At 35.2% G+C, this 16804-nt stretch overlaps 1 protein-coding gene across 7 annotated transcripts in view; it reads left to right on the forward strand.

Moving 5' to 3' along the window:
* The window catches only part of LRRC49 (leucine rich repeat containing 49), a gene marked incomplete at both ends in the record, with an annotated part of 146868 nt that overhangs the window by 55355 nt on the left and 74709 nt on the right, over positions 1–16804 (forward strand). For all 7 annotated transcript variants that reach the window (XM_082861611.1, XM_082861610.1, XM_082861606.1 and 4 more), the window contains one exon: positions 8084–8145. In XM_082861611.1, coding sequence (XP_082717737.1) covers positions 8084–8145 — 62 coding nt within the window. The remainder of the gene's footprint in view (positions 1–8083; positions 8146–16804) is intronic.

A 16804-nucleotide genomic window follows, 5' to 3' on the forward strand; every position in this document is an offset into this window, starting at 1 on the left:
AATAGTCTGCATAGTTTTAAACCGTTGACTCAGTGTAATAGTGGACATCAGTTTTGATACGTTGTAGTTTCCTTTCATCTAAATTCTTATTTTATTTTTTGGCTGCTCTATCTATAGTCTTGTTCCTCTTGTGACTTCTAATAATGCTTATTTATACTTTCTTTTTTCTTGATCAGTATTGTCTGAAGTTTATCTTACTAATAGTTTCAAAGAACCAGCTTTTAGCTTTCTTGAACCCCTCTTATAGCTTTTAAAAATATTATTTTATTGACTTTTGTTCTTATCTTTCTTATTTCCTCTATTTAAAAATTTTTCTCTCTAAAGTTTTGTGTTAGGTATTTGATACATTGGTTTTCAGTCTTTTTTATTTTTTGATGTAAGCATATAAGGCTATAAATTTCCCTCTAACTGCCACTTCAGCTTCTTCAAAGAAGTTTTGAAATTTAGTATTTTTATTATTATTTAGTTCTAAATATTTTCTAAGTTCCATTATTTCTTCTTTGATCCAAGTGCATATTTAAAAGTGTATTTAAACTTTTTGATATGTATGGATTTATTACTTTTTTTTGTCATTCTTTTCTAATTTAATTGCATTGTGGCCAGTGAATGTTGATTATATGTAATTGGTTTGTTAAGGTTTGCTTTATTGCCTAGTGTGCAGTTACTGTTTATAGTCAATACTTACTATCAGTATATTTGCCTAGTACGTGGTCAGTATTGAAAGCTATGTTTCTAGGTGCTTACAAGATTTAAATTGATGTATCTTCCTGGTAGATTGTTTCTTTTATAATTATGTATTAACTGCCTTTATTACTAACTCCTTCATTTCGTAAGTATTTTATCAGCGTGGGCTACATGCCAAGCACCGTTCTAAGTATGTAGTATATATCATGAAGCTAACAATACTTCTTGCCTTAACATTTATTTAGTCTAATGTTAATATCAGCTTTCTTTTGGTTGTTTTTTTCCTGGTATATGTTTTTGATCCCTTAACCTTTTTAAAATTTAAAATTTTGACATAATTTCAGAAACTGCTGCAGCAATAGTATAAAGAATTCCCAGTACCCTTCACTCAGAGTCCTTAAATGATAACATTTTAGTACATTTGCTTTATCTTCTCTCTTGATCATTCTCTTTCTTCCCTTCTCTTTATAGCTACCAATCTCTCTCTCTATGTATATATTTTATACATATAAATATATATGTATAAAATATATATATATTTTTTCTGAACCATTTAAAAGTTGTAGACATAATGCTTCTTTATTTTCATATACTTTAGTGTGTATTTCCTAAAAACAAGGAATTCTTTTACATAACCATATTATCAAAATCAAGAAATTAACATTGATCTGTTACTAATATCAGATCTATAGTTCCCATTCAGATTTTCCCAATTATCTCAGTAGTGTCCTTTATAGCAAAAGAAAATCCAAGATCATACATTGCATTCAGTTTTTTTTTTTTTTTTTTGCGGTACGCAGTCCTCTCACTGTTGTGGCTTTTCCTGTTGCGGAGCACAGGCTCCGGATGCGCAGGCTCAGCGGCCATGGCTCACAGGCCCAGCCGCTCCGCGGCATGTGGTATCTTCTGGGACCGGGGCACGAACCTGTGTACCCTGCATTGGCAGGCGGACTCCCAACCACTGCGCCACCAGGGAAGCCCTGGTATTTCCAATTTTTGGCTTTAACAAATAAAGCTGCTATGAATATTCTGGTGGTCTTTTATTTATATATTTACTTTGGTGGACATATACTCATTTCTCTTACATAAATATGTAGGTGTATCATTACTGAGCCATGAGGTAGCTGGGTGTCTAAATTTATTAGAAACTGCTAAACAGTTTTATAAAGTGATTATACCATTTTACACTCCCACCAGCAATAAGTGAGAATTCTAATTGCTCCACATCCTTGCCAACATTTGACATTGACAGTCTTTATAAGTTTAGTGATACTATGATTTTCATTGTAGTTTTAATTTGCAGTTACTTAGTGACTAATGATACTGAGCATCTCTCCAATTACTTATTGGCCATCCTGGCATATCCCTTTGTGAAGCATCAGTTCAAGTCTTTTGCCCATTTAAAGAAAATGGGTTATCTTTTTATCCTTGAGTGTGGTGGATCTTTATTCTAGATTCAGTCCTTTGTTTTATATATGTATTGAATGTATTTTCTGCATGGCTTCCTTTTTGCTTTCCTAACAATGTTTTTGATATGTAAAAGCTTTAAATTTTAGTGACATACAATTTATCAATTTGTTTTCTTTTATCATTAGTGCCTTTTTTGTCTTGTCTAGAAAGTCTTTGCTTATCCCAATATCATAAATATGTTCTCCTCTGTTTTTTTCCAGAAGGCTTATAGTTTTACCTTCATTTTATGTCTGTCATCCACCTTTAATTAAATTTTGTGTATGGTGTGAGATGTAGAGGTCATGATTCATTTTTCCCAAATATGTCTGTTTGCTCCATTGCCTTTTATTCAAAAGACCTTGCTTTCCCCATTGAATTAAATTGGTTTCTTTTTCAAAATTGAATTATAATCAAATGAGTCTTTTTCTGAACCTTCTATTCTGTTACATCTATTTGTCTACCATTATGCCAAGACTATACTGTTTAATAACTCTAGCTTTATAATACATGGAGATATTTGGGGAGATCATTAATTTAATGAATTTAATTTGCTTAGATTTTATGTGTGAATAAGAATGATATTTGGTTAAAAGTATGGTTAAGTAAATCTAAAAGAGCTCTTTCAGTAATAATGAAATAAAAATTCAAAGTGATATTTTATTATTGGTTAATCATAAGTTTATTTTCACCAGGTGTTACATAAAATAATTGTGAGATGGTATCTTAGATTTGATTAAATACGGTAATTTTATTACCATACCTAATATTTGTGTTTTATGAATCTGCAGATTCATTTCTTTCACTAATTATGGGAACATTCTGAGCCTTTATATTTTCAAATATTGCCTTCTCCCACTTTCTCTTTTTCTACTTCTTACACACCTGCTAGACATGGTATGGACCTTCCTGTTCTAGTTTTGTTTCTTAAAATTTCCGTCATTCTTATTTTTCTCTGCTACATATCTGCATGATTTTTACTTCTTTAATGCTATCTTTCAGTTCACTAACTTTCTCCTCAGTTTTGTCTAATCTGATTTTCAGTCCATCCATGAGTTTTTAATAATGACCATAATTTTTTGTTTCTAGAAGTTCTGCATGGATTAAAAAAAAAAGCCCAGATACCTTTATTTATAGCATCTTTTTTTCCTCATGTTTTGATTCATTTTATTTCTCTAATAATTTTAAACATAGATATTCCATAGTCTTTATCAAGTTATTATATTTTCTTAAGTTTTTGGTAATTCTACATTTGTTGCCTAAAATTTATGCTTACTCTTGCTCACAGTAATTTTTTCCCATAACTTGATCATTTGGGATCGTCCAAATGCCGTAAAATTTGAGTTGAGTTTGTGTCTTTCCAGTGAGTTTTGCCAGGAGTGGTGGGGGCAAGAATGCTGGGGACCCTTTTTATGAGGAGTCTTGTTAGATCATGCATGTGATGTAAATTTGAACTAAAAATTCAGATGTGGAAAGGCCTGTGATTGTGAAATTGAGACTTTTCTATTTTTCCTCATAGCTGTTATATCTAGCTCTCTTAGATTATAAAGACTAGAAATCTCTTAGTCAGAGCATCAGTGCGTGTTTATTAATCTGGTTTTTAGTTCCTTTTTATTTGGGGGGAATTACAGCAGTGTATAGAAAGAAGAAAATCAGCCTGAAAGAGTAGCTTGCAGCTAGATTGACTGATATCTATTGTCATGTAATGAGTAGTAAATAAATATAAAAAGTAGGTACACATATTAATGCCTTTGGATAATAGAGGCAGATAACGGACTTTTTCCATGGCAAATAAAAGTGTGATGAGTTGTTGATACGACGGTTTACACATTATTCCTCATATAATATGTGTCTGTGTTACAAAGTGATGGCTATAGCAAGTAGTTATTTTGGAATTAATTTTATAAAGCTTTTTATAGAAAAGAATACTTTTTTCTTTGTTTTTTTTCAAACTTATTCAGTGCTTTGTTAATAAATCTGTTTTTACTTCTCAAAATTAAAATAATTACCCATACATATTTTAACTCTGACTTTTTTGTATAACAGAATAGATAACAAAATGAGAGTAGCCGTGATTTTATTATAGTCATCTTTGTGCTCCTTGATGCGTGCCAAAGCCTCTATCTCTTCACCCTTCTTCTTCCTTATTCCTCTGCAGGAGGCTGCTCTAAAAATAGCTCCAGTAATAGATGTTCTACACATAGTCAGATTGCTGAATCATTTAGTTCTTTTGTGAAGTTTAGGAATATGGAAAACTCTCTGAGTTGAGTAGGACAAGCATGTTTCTAAAACAGCAGGTAATTATTCTTTTGAAAAATAAAGAATTATAATCCTCTCATAATCTTGTAGTAAGTAATTTTTAAGGTATTTTTAAAGGATTATATTTTTTAAATATATAAAATGGTTTTGAGTCTTACTTTAAAACATATTTTGAATGTGATTCTGGAATCGTGTTTTGTTAAATATAATAAATTTGACACTAAGAGAAGGTTAACAGAGGAGCTATAAATATTCCCCTATACGTAAATACTTTATTTCATCTTCTTTTTCTTATCTTAGGTATGTTATTGCCTCTTTGCAATGGTTTCACTGCCTGTGAAATAGTTACCTCCAGAAAAGAATTTCTGGTAGTGTTTGACACTTGACAGTGAAATAAATGCGCTGACTTTTTCTCAGTTATGAGGATTTCGCTTTCTTGAATTATCTTTAACCCCTTATTTCTTCTTTCCCAACTATTCCAAAATAATTATATATATTTTTGATAAGCAGATTATTGAGTGCTAGCTTCCCCAAAGTGGCACCAGAATAACCTGCTGATAAAGAAAAACTGAGATTATTACTTACTGGCAAGAAGAGCACATTTCCCTGACATAGTCTTAGTCATGTCTTTAAGGGCTAAGGCAAGATGTTTATTTTTGAGATTTCTTGGGGGTCTGGTTTAAGGTGGGTCTTTCAGTGCAGTGGCTTCAGATTGATGAATCTATGATATAATAGATTAGGATTGTCTGGCACAGCAAGATGAGCTTTTCAAAGTGAATATTGAACCATTATGTTAAATTTTTGTTTTCTCTGGCATTAATAACTGCCTCACTTCTCCCATTAATTGAAGGTTCTATTGAAGTACCATTAATTAATGTCCAAACTCCCCAAGAGAACTCTAAAATTCTTCTCTGTATTGGCAAAGATCTCAGGTAATCTATGTTTCATTTTCTCTCTTCAAAGATACCCCTTCTGGAGCCCTCTGTCCTCTGTCTCTAACGTAGACTGTTTGCCCTTAGGCCTTCTATGGAGATGACATCCTTGGATTTCTCTTGCCTCCCTCCAATAGTGAATCAAATTTCTGGATCTTATGTTTCTACATCTTTGGTTTACTCTCATATTAGAGCAACCATCTTCTAGTAGCTTTCAGCAATCTTTTTTTTTTTCTGTAAATAACTCATGCATAGATAATTGATACGATCAATAGGATGTTTTCTTTTTGTCTATTGTAACGCTAGAAACTCCTTACAAAGTATATCTTAGAATTGCTAGGAAAATTACAGTTACAGTTTTCTTATAGGAATGAAATTTGGAACAACAAAAATTACTGTGGGTAATTATTTTGCTTTTTAAAGTTCTGGAAAGGCTATCTACTAAACTGGTTTTGGGGTATGTGTAGTTGAATTCTGATTTTTAGTTTTTCAACTTGTGAATATTTTTTATAGCTGTATCAGGTAATGAGAGTTAATAATTTTGAAAATTTGATAAAAACTTATGGTAAAATTTTGTTTCTTAAATGAAGATAAGTACAAAACACTATAATCAAATAAACTTAAAAACCCTTTTCTCACAATTTATACCTGATGTAATTTGAGTTTATATTTTAATAGCAAAAATATTATGTCTTGAAAGGCATCTGTGTGTCTGTAGTCTTTGAAGGTGGTAGGCTGAGGCTCAAAGAGACAAGTGTATTTTTTTTTAAGGTGCCTTGATTCAAAGGAGATTCCGACTACTGCTTCTCAGTTTCAACCAGTTAGATGTCAGCAAACAATGTTTATGCCCAGAAATATCTCACGTAGGTTCCAGGAAGAATTTAGGAGAAGAGGGATTCCTCAAACAGAGAAGGCTTTCAATCTGGCTGTGACTCTAAACTTCTAGAGACCAGATAGGAAGCAAGCTACCCTTTCCTTTGGAAATTAGGGCCCTGGAACAAAAAGAGGTAATCCAGCTCTCCTCCTCTCGCCCACTCTACTCTTATTCTGAGAATATCAGAGAGAGGTAGCTGGTGGAGATGATTCAAGAAGTTTGCCAATATATAGAGCCTATCACCCAGGGAGGCAAATTTGATTGTCTTACTGTTTTCTGAAGACTTATTCTTTGACCATGGTTGAAAAACTCTCAAAATCACTAACTCACATCTGTGGAACAGACTTTTCAGGGGTGGGCCTGAGAATGGTAATGCCAAGTGAATGGTATACATAGCCAGTGTTTTGATCACTGGTAGTTGTATTTCTTTTACATGGATTAGGGTCTAAGGGGTTGAGAGAAGGTTGAAGAATGGTACACAAGGGAAGCTATGTGGGAGAATGTCTTAAGCCAGATTCATTTCTCCTACGTCCTCTCAAAAATCAGTGAGACGTGGCTCTGCCACAATTCTATCACTTTTATGTTTTCTTGGTATAACAAGCTTTTAAAAATAAATAAATGAACTGTTTATGGAAAAGCTGATCTTGTCTGTAATTTTAATGAATTGCCTGAATTTTTATTGGGTCTTGGAAATAATGGTAGTTTTAAAAGGGAGGAAGAAAAGGAGGGAGGAAAAAAGATGATGACTTATGCAAACAGTAAAACAAGTTTTGATTGGGTTTAAATATCACAATAATATTTAAAATGTACATACTTTTATTAGCATCATTCAATCTCATATAACTAGGAATTATTTTAAACAATATTGCCCTTAATAATGAAAAACATTTAATATGAAAGTAGCACTATGTGTAGTATTTTAAAGAGCAGAGCATTGGAAGTCAGGATGACTGGAATCTTGTCCTTTCTTGGCTTCTGTATATATGACAGTATGTGTCTTGGGTCACCTTTCCACCCCTCTCCCACGCTGCCCCTGTGACAACCTCAACTGTTTACTTTTTCTTATGTGAATAATATAGGTAATTATTAAGCTTCCTCTCAAGATTCTGGTATTCCAGAATATGTCATACTTTTCAGAAGGTTTGTGTCTTTTCGCTTACTAAAATTAGTAAAAAATCATTTGGGCCCAAATATTTCAATATTTGCTAAAGGTAACTATGTTTAAACAGCAGTGTTTTGTTCAGGGGTGCTGCACCTAAACAGAACAGCATAGATTTCCAATTGTAAGAGTCTCTGATTCTTGCTTAGATTGGAATTTGTCCTTAACGATGCCCTCCGTTGTCACTTATTATGATCTACTTTTAGTGTTACAGGGGAATTGTCAGTGTACTGGTTCACTTGTAACTGAGTGGTATATTTCTGTGGGTTTGAGAATAGAGAGGTAAGTAGCTTTGAAATTCTCAGTACTGTTTGGAAAGCTGGTTGCATAAACTTAAAATTTAAAGCATTTGAGTAGCTTCTTTTTAGAAGTGAGGTTTAACAAATGTTTGGTCATACTGTATTTGTGCTACAGTTGAAATGCTGAAGTAGCATTTTGGCTCCTTTCCCAAAAGCATGCTTGAAGAGGCTAGCAGCAGCAGCATCTCCCTCTGTTCTCTTCAGTGCTTTTTACCTTGTGAGTGGTGCAGCTTGTTCTGCGGATGTACTGAAACCCTCCCATTTAATCTGCAGTGTAGAAGAATGGAGCTCCATCTCCAGTAGAAATCAGTGGTCTAGCAAGGTTGCAGTAAATAGAAATGACTATGTATTTCAACAGCTGAGCAAGAAGACATTTTTTAATATTTTTCTTCTTTCAGCTGGTAAATTTTTACTTTCTGTTTCCTTCTAGAGAGATGTGGATAATTTGCCCTGCCTCCAACGTCTGTTTCTCAGCTTCAACAATATATCTACGTAAGTGGAAACTCCCAACTTGTCATTTATTAATAACTTGATTGTGTGGGTTCTAGCGCTTTAAATTAAGATTGTAAATACCTTGGAGTAATTTATTGGCATGTAAAATTTTAAGTTGGAAAATGATAGGGCTGTCTGTGACAAAGTTCTTTGTGGAAAAACAAAGCTCTTGTGTATATTAGTGACTCTGATGCTAAAATGATGAAATTAGTATAATATGTGTTTTTTATAATTATACTTTAGAGTTGTTCCTTTGTAAAACATGTACATGGAAACTTCAACATATATTTTGCTGTCCTTTGTTTGACGCTTAACTGCACTAGTCAGTTGAATTAGAATTTCTTTCATAAATTATCATCCACAATCTGTGTAGCTACTAAGCAATTTTGACATAGCAGGCTATGTTTGTCACTAAGCCACTTGCATATTAGGCCATAACTTCTAACTTGGTATCCCTACTTAGAGAACTAATGCAGCTAGAAGACTGTATATTAGAATATATAAATGTATAAGGTTTGTTTTCTAAAGATTTGAAGCATATCATCCTTTCTATTGTGGTGACACATCATTCAGTGTCAATATGGAAGATTTCAGAACTGGAGCTGAGACGGGCAGTCAGACTTTTCAATGCAGAAGGAGTAGCTACCCTTTCCTAATTCTCTCCTTCTCCTTCCCCTTTGCCCCTCAGTTCTTTAGTTTCACTTCAAGACTGTTCTCTGAACCTACTTTTATAGGAGGGTCAGAACTAAGTATAAAAGTGTTGGGAGCACATCTTTTCCTGAGCTCTAGGTCTATGTTTCTGATTATGAAAAACCAGTTGAGCTTTTGCACATTTTCTGTTTGCTCTGTTTCCTATGTTAACCCCACATCCCTGTACTATATCTCTAAAAGGTAGAGATTAAGTCTGGATGGTGAATTTTGCATATAGGCATTGTTTCAAAGGAAATACCCATAATTATTCTCTTATTACGCTTCTAAAGTTTTCTGAAAAACTTTTAATATTCTCTTCAGTTTAGGTTGAAGGCTGTTCCAGGGCTTTCATTTTCTTACTGATTGCTTTCTTTGTGTTTCTACATAGGCTTAGCCCTCTACCCTCCCCTAGTGCTTCAGGTGATCTGCTTCTGAGGTCAAGTACATTTTCTGCTCTGTTCCTGTTGATGCCTATGGCCCAGGAGATGGTATAGAGAATATATTGGATCTGGGAGGAGAGTGCAAGCCTTGAAAACATTTCCATGAGCTTTACTTAAGGCGTAAATATCTCAGATAGCTGGGAAAGTAGATGATCTGTAGTGATAATTATGGTATCCTCATGTCCCGAGTGTCCTGCTATAGTCCTGGCTCGATACAGTTGCTTACTTTTACAGTTCAGTGACCCAGGAATAACATACAAGAAGAGCAGAAATAGCGATATATAAAGGTAATAGTACCTTTTAGGACTTTCTCCGGATTACATAGTAGGGCTTTTTGGTTTTGACCAAGTTGTTGGATTCTTAGAGGTCCATTTGCATAAACTATTACCTGGTGGAAATTCAGAAAGTTCCAAAATGTGATGGCACCCTACTGCATTCAGAGAGCTTCAACTTGGGATAAATAGGTACCTATTTAATGGTAGGTTGACCATGGCCTTGGTGGACAGAACCATTTTTGTATGTTTTCCCGCAGATATTAGAACAGTGCATTTAGTTCTGCTAGTAGGCATGCAAGATATATTTAGAGAATGAATGACACATATCCATGTCTATGTATCTGAATAGAACCAGTGCCTCTGGTCAAAATATCCCTCAGAGCGTGAGGAAGACAGAGACACGAATAGGTAATTATAATACAGTGAGTTAAACTTAGTTGTGGTAATACGCAGAGATACTAGAAAATGTAAATCACTGTGGGGAAGGGAAGTAAAGGAAGCCTTCCTAGAAGGAGATGGTCCCTGGGCTGAGCTCTAAAGCTCACTTTACCTTTAGTAAAGTGAAGGGTATTTGGACATTCCAGGTAAGGGCACAACCTGGGCAAAGTAGATGCAGAAGGCTCAGAGTGGACTCACTAGGTCCAACCTCTGGGCACCTGCAGTGAGATGCTTGCCCTTCTGCTCCCCTACCCCTATACTAGCCTCAGGTCTTCCTCCAGCTCATGGAATGCTGGAGGGACCTGCCAAAGTACATTTTATAATAATTACCCTGAGAGAAATATTCTGTGGCTAATCAAGAGGATTGGTTATATCTACTTTATTCTTCAGATGTGTTCATTTCATTATTCAGCTCTTCTGAGGTGCTGTTGTCTGCTTGATTTGTTTTGTTTTTCTTGGCTCTCATGATCTTAATTTCCAAGTAGTCTGCATTTTTTTCTCTAACGGCTTATTCTTGTTTTATGAATGAGATAAAGTTCTTTTTTAATTTGTAAAATTTATTTTTTTCCCCTGTTACCTGTATTTGTTCTTTAAACTAAACAAAACAAAAATGCTGTCTTTCTTTTGTTCATTTGTTCTACGCTTATTTGGATGGCAGTTCTTATTTATAAATGAGAATCCGGATGAATTGTTTCCTCAACATAGGTTAGAAATATCACTGTGAATGCAAGTTATAAGGTCTCTGTCTGCAGAGGATATAGGAGGGAGGAGGAAGGATATCCACCCAGTTGGACTTTGCTTTATAATGTCCACAAGAAACTTGCCTTCTGGGAATGGGTGCTCCTTTTATGTCTTGGCCCAGATGCACTTACCCAAACCACTGCCCTTCCTCCCTCACCATTTTCAACCTGGGGACAATTCAGGAGTCAGCTGCTTTGAGGGTGAGAAGCTGGCAAATTGTTACCAAACCCTCCGATAATTACTGGACAACTGACCCACATCTGCTGGCAACGTTTTCTGCCTCTGATCCTAGGGAATATTCTGAGGTTCTGCGGGCAACATTTACTTAACAATGATCCTGTTCATTTCAGGTTTTACAGATTCCATCTGCTTTATATCTTCCAGAAATTCCTTAGTGTTCTGGTCTCCTGATGGAACTCTTCCTGGTTTTCTAGTATTGCTAAGGATATTTTCGTACTTTTATGTTCAGTCATTTCAAAGAGATTTTGAGAGGGTGGAGAAAGGTAAGAGCATGTGCTCAGGCAGCCATTCTCATAACTGTCCTTACTTTGGTGATTTCCCCAAATAGGCTACACATAAAAATATCCTTGGAAGCTTTAAAAACACATAGTCCTTGGTTCACTGCTGGGTAACCTGCTCCAGTAGATTTGGAGTGGGGCCAGAGAGCTGTATGTTTTCAAGGCTTCTCAGAGAATTCTGATGTGCAGTTTGATGCTAGATTTGGGAACCACTGAGTTATGGCACCCCAAAATAAGAATATTTGTTAACTTAAAGATTACTATTTTATGTAAAATTTCCTTTCACAAGGAAAAGCTTTTAGACAAAAATATTTTTCAGGGGTAAATATGTACTACTCTCAGGAGGTAGTTTATGATCTGTAGCCAAAACCCAGGGTGTTTCATCTCTTTTCCACAGAGGCAATGCAGAGTTCTGCTCTTCATTACTAGGTTAAGTTGTAATTGATTCTTCTTTCCTGTCTCTCTTTTCTTTCATTCTCCAACGCAGAAAGTTTTTATGAGCTTTTTTTTTTTTTAAACAAAGGAAGATGCATTTATAATTCTAGTGCCTTCCTTGCCTAAAAGGGAATGGTTACTATTGCTTCCAGAACTGAGGGGATGTTAGTATCATTGGGAAAGGAGTCAAATACTAGCCAAGGTCAAGTATCAGATCAGGACTCTTAGTCTCATATATTCTTTTTTTGAATTGTGGTAAAATACTCATAAAAGTACCATCTTAACCATTTTAAAGTATACAGTGCAGTGGTGTTAAATACATTTACATCCTTGTGCAGCCAATCTTCTGTTGCGCAGAACTCTTTTCATCTTGCAAAACTGAAATGTAATACCCATTAAACAATAATTCTCCATCCCTCCCTCCCCAAGCCCCTGGCAACCACCATTCTACTTTCTGTCTCTATGAATTTGACTACTCTAGGTACCTCACATAAGTGGAATCATGCGGTGTTTGTCTTTTTGTGACTGGCTCATTGCCACTTAGCACGATGTCCTCAAAGTTCATCCATGTTATAGCATGTGTAAAAATTTCCTTCCTTTTTAAGGATGAATACTCATGTATGATCCTTGAGGTGGCATGGAACTAACTAGAAGAGGGAGCTGGCAGAATGAACCATGACTACCTCTTCATCCTCACTGTCTTCCCATAGTGCCCTATGAACTTGCCCTGTTCCACCGAACTTCCTTAAACATCATGCTCCCCCTTGCCCACTCAGTCTTTGCATCTACTGTGGCTTCTGACAATAACATTTTTTCTATCCTCTGTCTGTCTGAATAACACCTGTGGATGCTTTAGATCTCAGGTTAAATGACACCAAGGGTTCTCAAACTTTAATATGCCTAAGGATCATCTGGAGAGCCTGCTAAAATGCCATGCTCGGGAACCCGTCTTCCATGGATTCTAATTCAGTAGTTTTAGATGGGGCTCAGGAATTTGTATCTTTAGCAAGTCGTTCTGCTGACTTAAAAATACCGTTGGTCTGTGTTTTTCAGACTTTGAGTCAGAACCCATACAAGGATCCTAAAGTCGATTAGTCAATTTTAGTTCAAGACCAGAAAAATAAAAACAGAATAGAGAATATCAGTTTGTTAAGCATTGTAAGGGTGAACACTGTCTCATGAAAAAGTTACAGTTTTAATATACGTGGGTGTATCCATGCGTGTGTGTGTGTGTGTGTGTGTGTGTGTGTGTGTGTGTGTATTATTTTACTGTAGATATTTGGGAACTGGGTTACATTGTTGATATATTTCTCACTATAGATTGGGTTTAAAAAGTTTGAAAAATACTGTGGGGTCTTGCTACATGCTTTCATAGCTTCCTATATTTCTACTACTATTGCAGTGTTCATAATTAATTGTACCTTCATTTTAAATTATTCTCCCTGCTAGATTGTAAACTTGACTGAAGGCAGGGGAATGTCTGCTTTGCTCACTACAGTCTCTCTAGCATCTAGCACGTATGTGCTCTTAGTTGAAAATTTGTAACAGGAATTTAGTCCCTCAAATATAAAGATTTTTCTGTGTGGTCTTGTTTTGGAGGGCCCTCTTTCTTATCATTACTAAGTCTTTTGGACTGCTTAATGTCTGGGCGTGTGAGGTTTAAAGGCTTAAGCAGTCAAAATTATTTTGGTAGTTGTTTCTGGCTTCCAGGTCAATATACTGATTTGCCAGTAAGGATCTTGCCAAGAACTTCTAGATATGAGACAAATCTATAGAAACTAAACCTTCCTGTTAGACAGTGGTGTATTAAGGGTAGGGTCGTTGATATGGTTTGTCCCAGGGTACAGGCAATATGGAGCTGCAGTATCTGCAGCAGTAGAGCATTTATATGGTCATTTATACTTCAAAAACAAATAGACAAACAAACCCAACGGAAGAGAGATCAGATTGGTGCTTAGCAGAGGCAGGGGGTGGAAGGAGGAGGAATTGGAGGAAGGCAGTCAAAGGTACAAACTTCCAGTTATGAGATAAATATGTACTAGGGATGTAATGTACAACAGTCTAACACTGCTGTATGTTATATATGAAAGTTGTCAAGGAGTAAATCCTAAGGGTTCTCATCACAAGGAAAATGTATATATATTTCTATTTCTTTATTTTTGTATCGATATGAGATGCTGGATGTTCACTAAACATCATTGCTGCTTCTTACCACTATGCACTGGAAATTTTAAACAGTACTCCTTCCTGCCAGTGTAGACCTCTCATATATCCTTCTTCCCCTAGTAAGACAATGGTATTTGGACTCTGCTTTCTCTTTATGATGTCATGGAGAATTTTAAACTAGGTTTCCGTTTTCTTTTTTGAGGAAGGAATGCTTTTACACGTTGTCTAGTGACCTCTTTTAGTAATTATAGTATAACTAAAGGTCAGTGAACTACAAGCTTTGGGGTGTGACTTTTCCTTTATTACAGGGCAAAATTTTCAAAATTTTACTGAAAATGGCTCATGGTTTTACCTTTATCAGGAAGTCATTTTCTTTGCATTTTTCTCAAACCGTACTTCAACTTGGTAAGTCATTCTGTATGAATTATATATTCAGAAAAGAACCTATGTTAGGTGAGTCAGAGAAAGTCTAACTGCCTGCAGTTATCTCTTTTAGTACTAGTTGATATTTTGAGGAGTGAATTATTTCACTGACCTTCAGAATGTATTGATATTTGTTATGAACTCAGGTTGTTACATAAAGTAGTCCTATAGTTGAGATGTAGGACAGTGTTGCTATGTCATTTTGGCTTGAAGGAAATTAATTTTCCTTAGTTCTGGTATCCAGCAAACTGTTAGAATACCTTCATTTTTTTTCCTTTGTGACTAAAATTAACAGGTAACCAACAGTATAGGAATCTTCTTGCTAACTGAATAAAACACAGGAAATCACCTATTGAGAAATGATTACATACTTATTGCAGAAATTTTGTTATCAGTATCCATTTAATTACTTAGCTTCTCCTGAGGTGTTTGCCTAATGGCTGACATGTGATTCACCTTCAGACAAACATTTAATTGCATTTTTCTAAATATGATGACCTTCATCTAAAGAGAACCTACAAGAGCAGATTCTAAAAATAGTTGTTTTCTTTTTTTAATCCATTGCTGTTTTACTCCTTTACCATGAGCAAAACCCCCAGACTGTGCTAAGGCATAGTCCCTTAGTGGCTGACGGTCAAGCCTAGCTGCAGCTTTTGAATTCTTTCAGAAGGAAAATAGGTGAGAAGATATGTCTCCACAACTAATGACAGATTTTTTTCTACTACTTCAGAACAGTAGACTTTGAGGTATGATAAATTTGTTTTATCATTCTCATAGTTGACGTAATTATTTGATCTAAATTTAATTTATTTAAAACATAGAAATTTTACTAAAATAATTTTTATATAATTCTATTATATACCTGATGGCAATATTACGTTATTACAGGCAACTTTTCCTTTTAGAGATCAAAAGTAGAAATTATTCTAAAATATAAAAATGTTTAAAATGGACCAACTTCATTTTCTTCATTGTTTTTAGGACATTCAGTTTGTTAGATGACTGTGCAGTCTGTAACGCATTGCGTTCTAATACAAATGCTTTGAATTTTTCTACACTAATTTAATTAATTTCCTCTGCCCTTGTTTTATTTTTGTAATCAAAATGACTTTTTATTTCTGTGAGTTTTAGGTGTTTGCTGATCTCCTGTTAGACTACTAACTATGCAGATGGAATATGAACACAGTGATACTGTGTACTCTTGCCAAGTGGCAGTATTTATTATTGAAGACATTGGAGGTTTTTTTCTGATTTAAGGGAACTAGCATTACTGCTATTCACACAGTAAAATTGTAAGATTTGAAATTGTAAGATTATCCTATTAAGTTCTGTAGATGAATGAGCATTAGAAATCAACAACTTTCTATGCCTTGTACATGTTTATAGTATTTTGTACAGTTATAAAATCTAAAAGTGTTTTGCGTTAAGCTGGATTTTAAAGTGTGTAGAATACATTTGCTTTATATCTTCTAGTTTACTCAGTTGAATATAGAATTTACTGTCAAGAGAAAATTACTGAAGTGACATGACAGAAGGTTAAAGGCTTCAGTCAGAGGTGTTGTCAGGGAGCACCTGAAAACCAGGTGACTGACTGCAGCAGGGTCAGAGCTTTTATAGGACATTTGGCAAGTTGAGTACGTAATCTTGTGGTTTACCCTACGAAGCAATTTTCAACTTTAACCTCCATTAGAGGTTGTGGATTATTCTAGTTTTCATGCCTCTTGCTTGAGGACTCAATAATCATTAGAATAGTATTTTTTGAGGACTGTTTTTGCAAGCCTTGTGGTTTATTGAAGAGTCAAAGTTATAGGGCATGGGTGGTAGATAATAAAAAGGAAAGAAAAGGGGGAATAGGTACGAGGCTATGGGGAAACTGGGGATCCTCTATCATATTTGTTTTATTCCTTTGGTGTTATCTTTGAAGGAGAGAAAGGCAGGAAAAACCTATTGGGTAGCAGTTACTTTTTATTGTTATTACAAGCCTATTTTATTATCTTTCTATCAGTATCTGTAGTCATGTAAAATATTAATTCTGTAGGTACAATAATTCATACAGGTGCTGTTATAGATTTTATTTATATCATTATGAAGGAACTTCACAGGAAGTTTTTTGGATATTCTTACTATAATCATAAAGTTTCATTTATGTAAGGATAATTTATTTGTGTGTGAATGTGTGAGTTTTTCTAAAAGGAAGGATTCTTGAACTAAAATTAAACTAAGACCCTGTGAGCAGGCTGTTTGCACACATAGGCTCATACTGGGTTCACACATACATAGTTGAGAGGCTGATAGCTATTCATGGCAGTAAATTAACATTTTAAGGCACTGATGTGTCAAAGTCCCTTTTGGGTTTTACTAATGTGAAGGTTCTAGAAGTTGCAGACATTTTTGGTACATATTACTAAGGGGGAATTTTCTTTTTTTTTCTTTTTTTGCGTTACGCGGGCCTCTCACTGTTGTGGCCTCTTCCGTTGCGGAGCACAGGCTCCGGACGCACGGGTTCAGTGGCCATGGCTCACGGGCCTAGCCG

This window comes from Leucopleurus acutus (genome assembly GCF_964270905.1).
Source record: "Leucopleurus acutus genome assembly, chromosome: 1".
Lineage (NCBI taxonomy): Eukaryota > Metazoa > Chordata > Mammalia > Artiodactyla > Delphinidae > Leucopleurus > Leucopleurus acutus.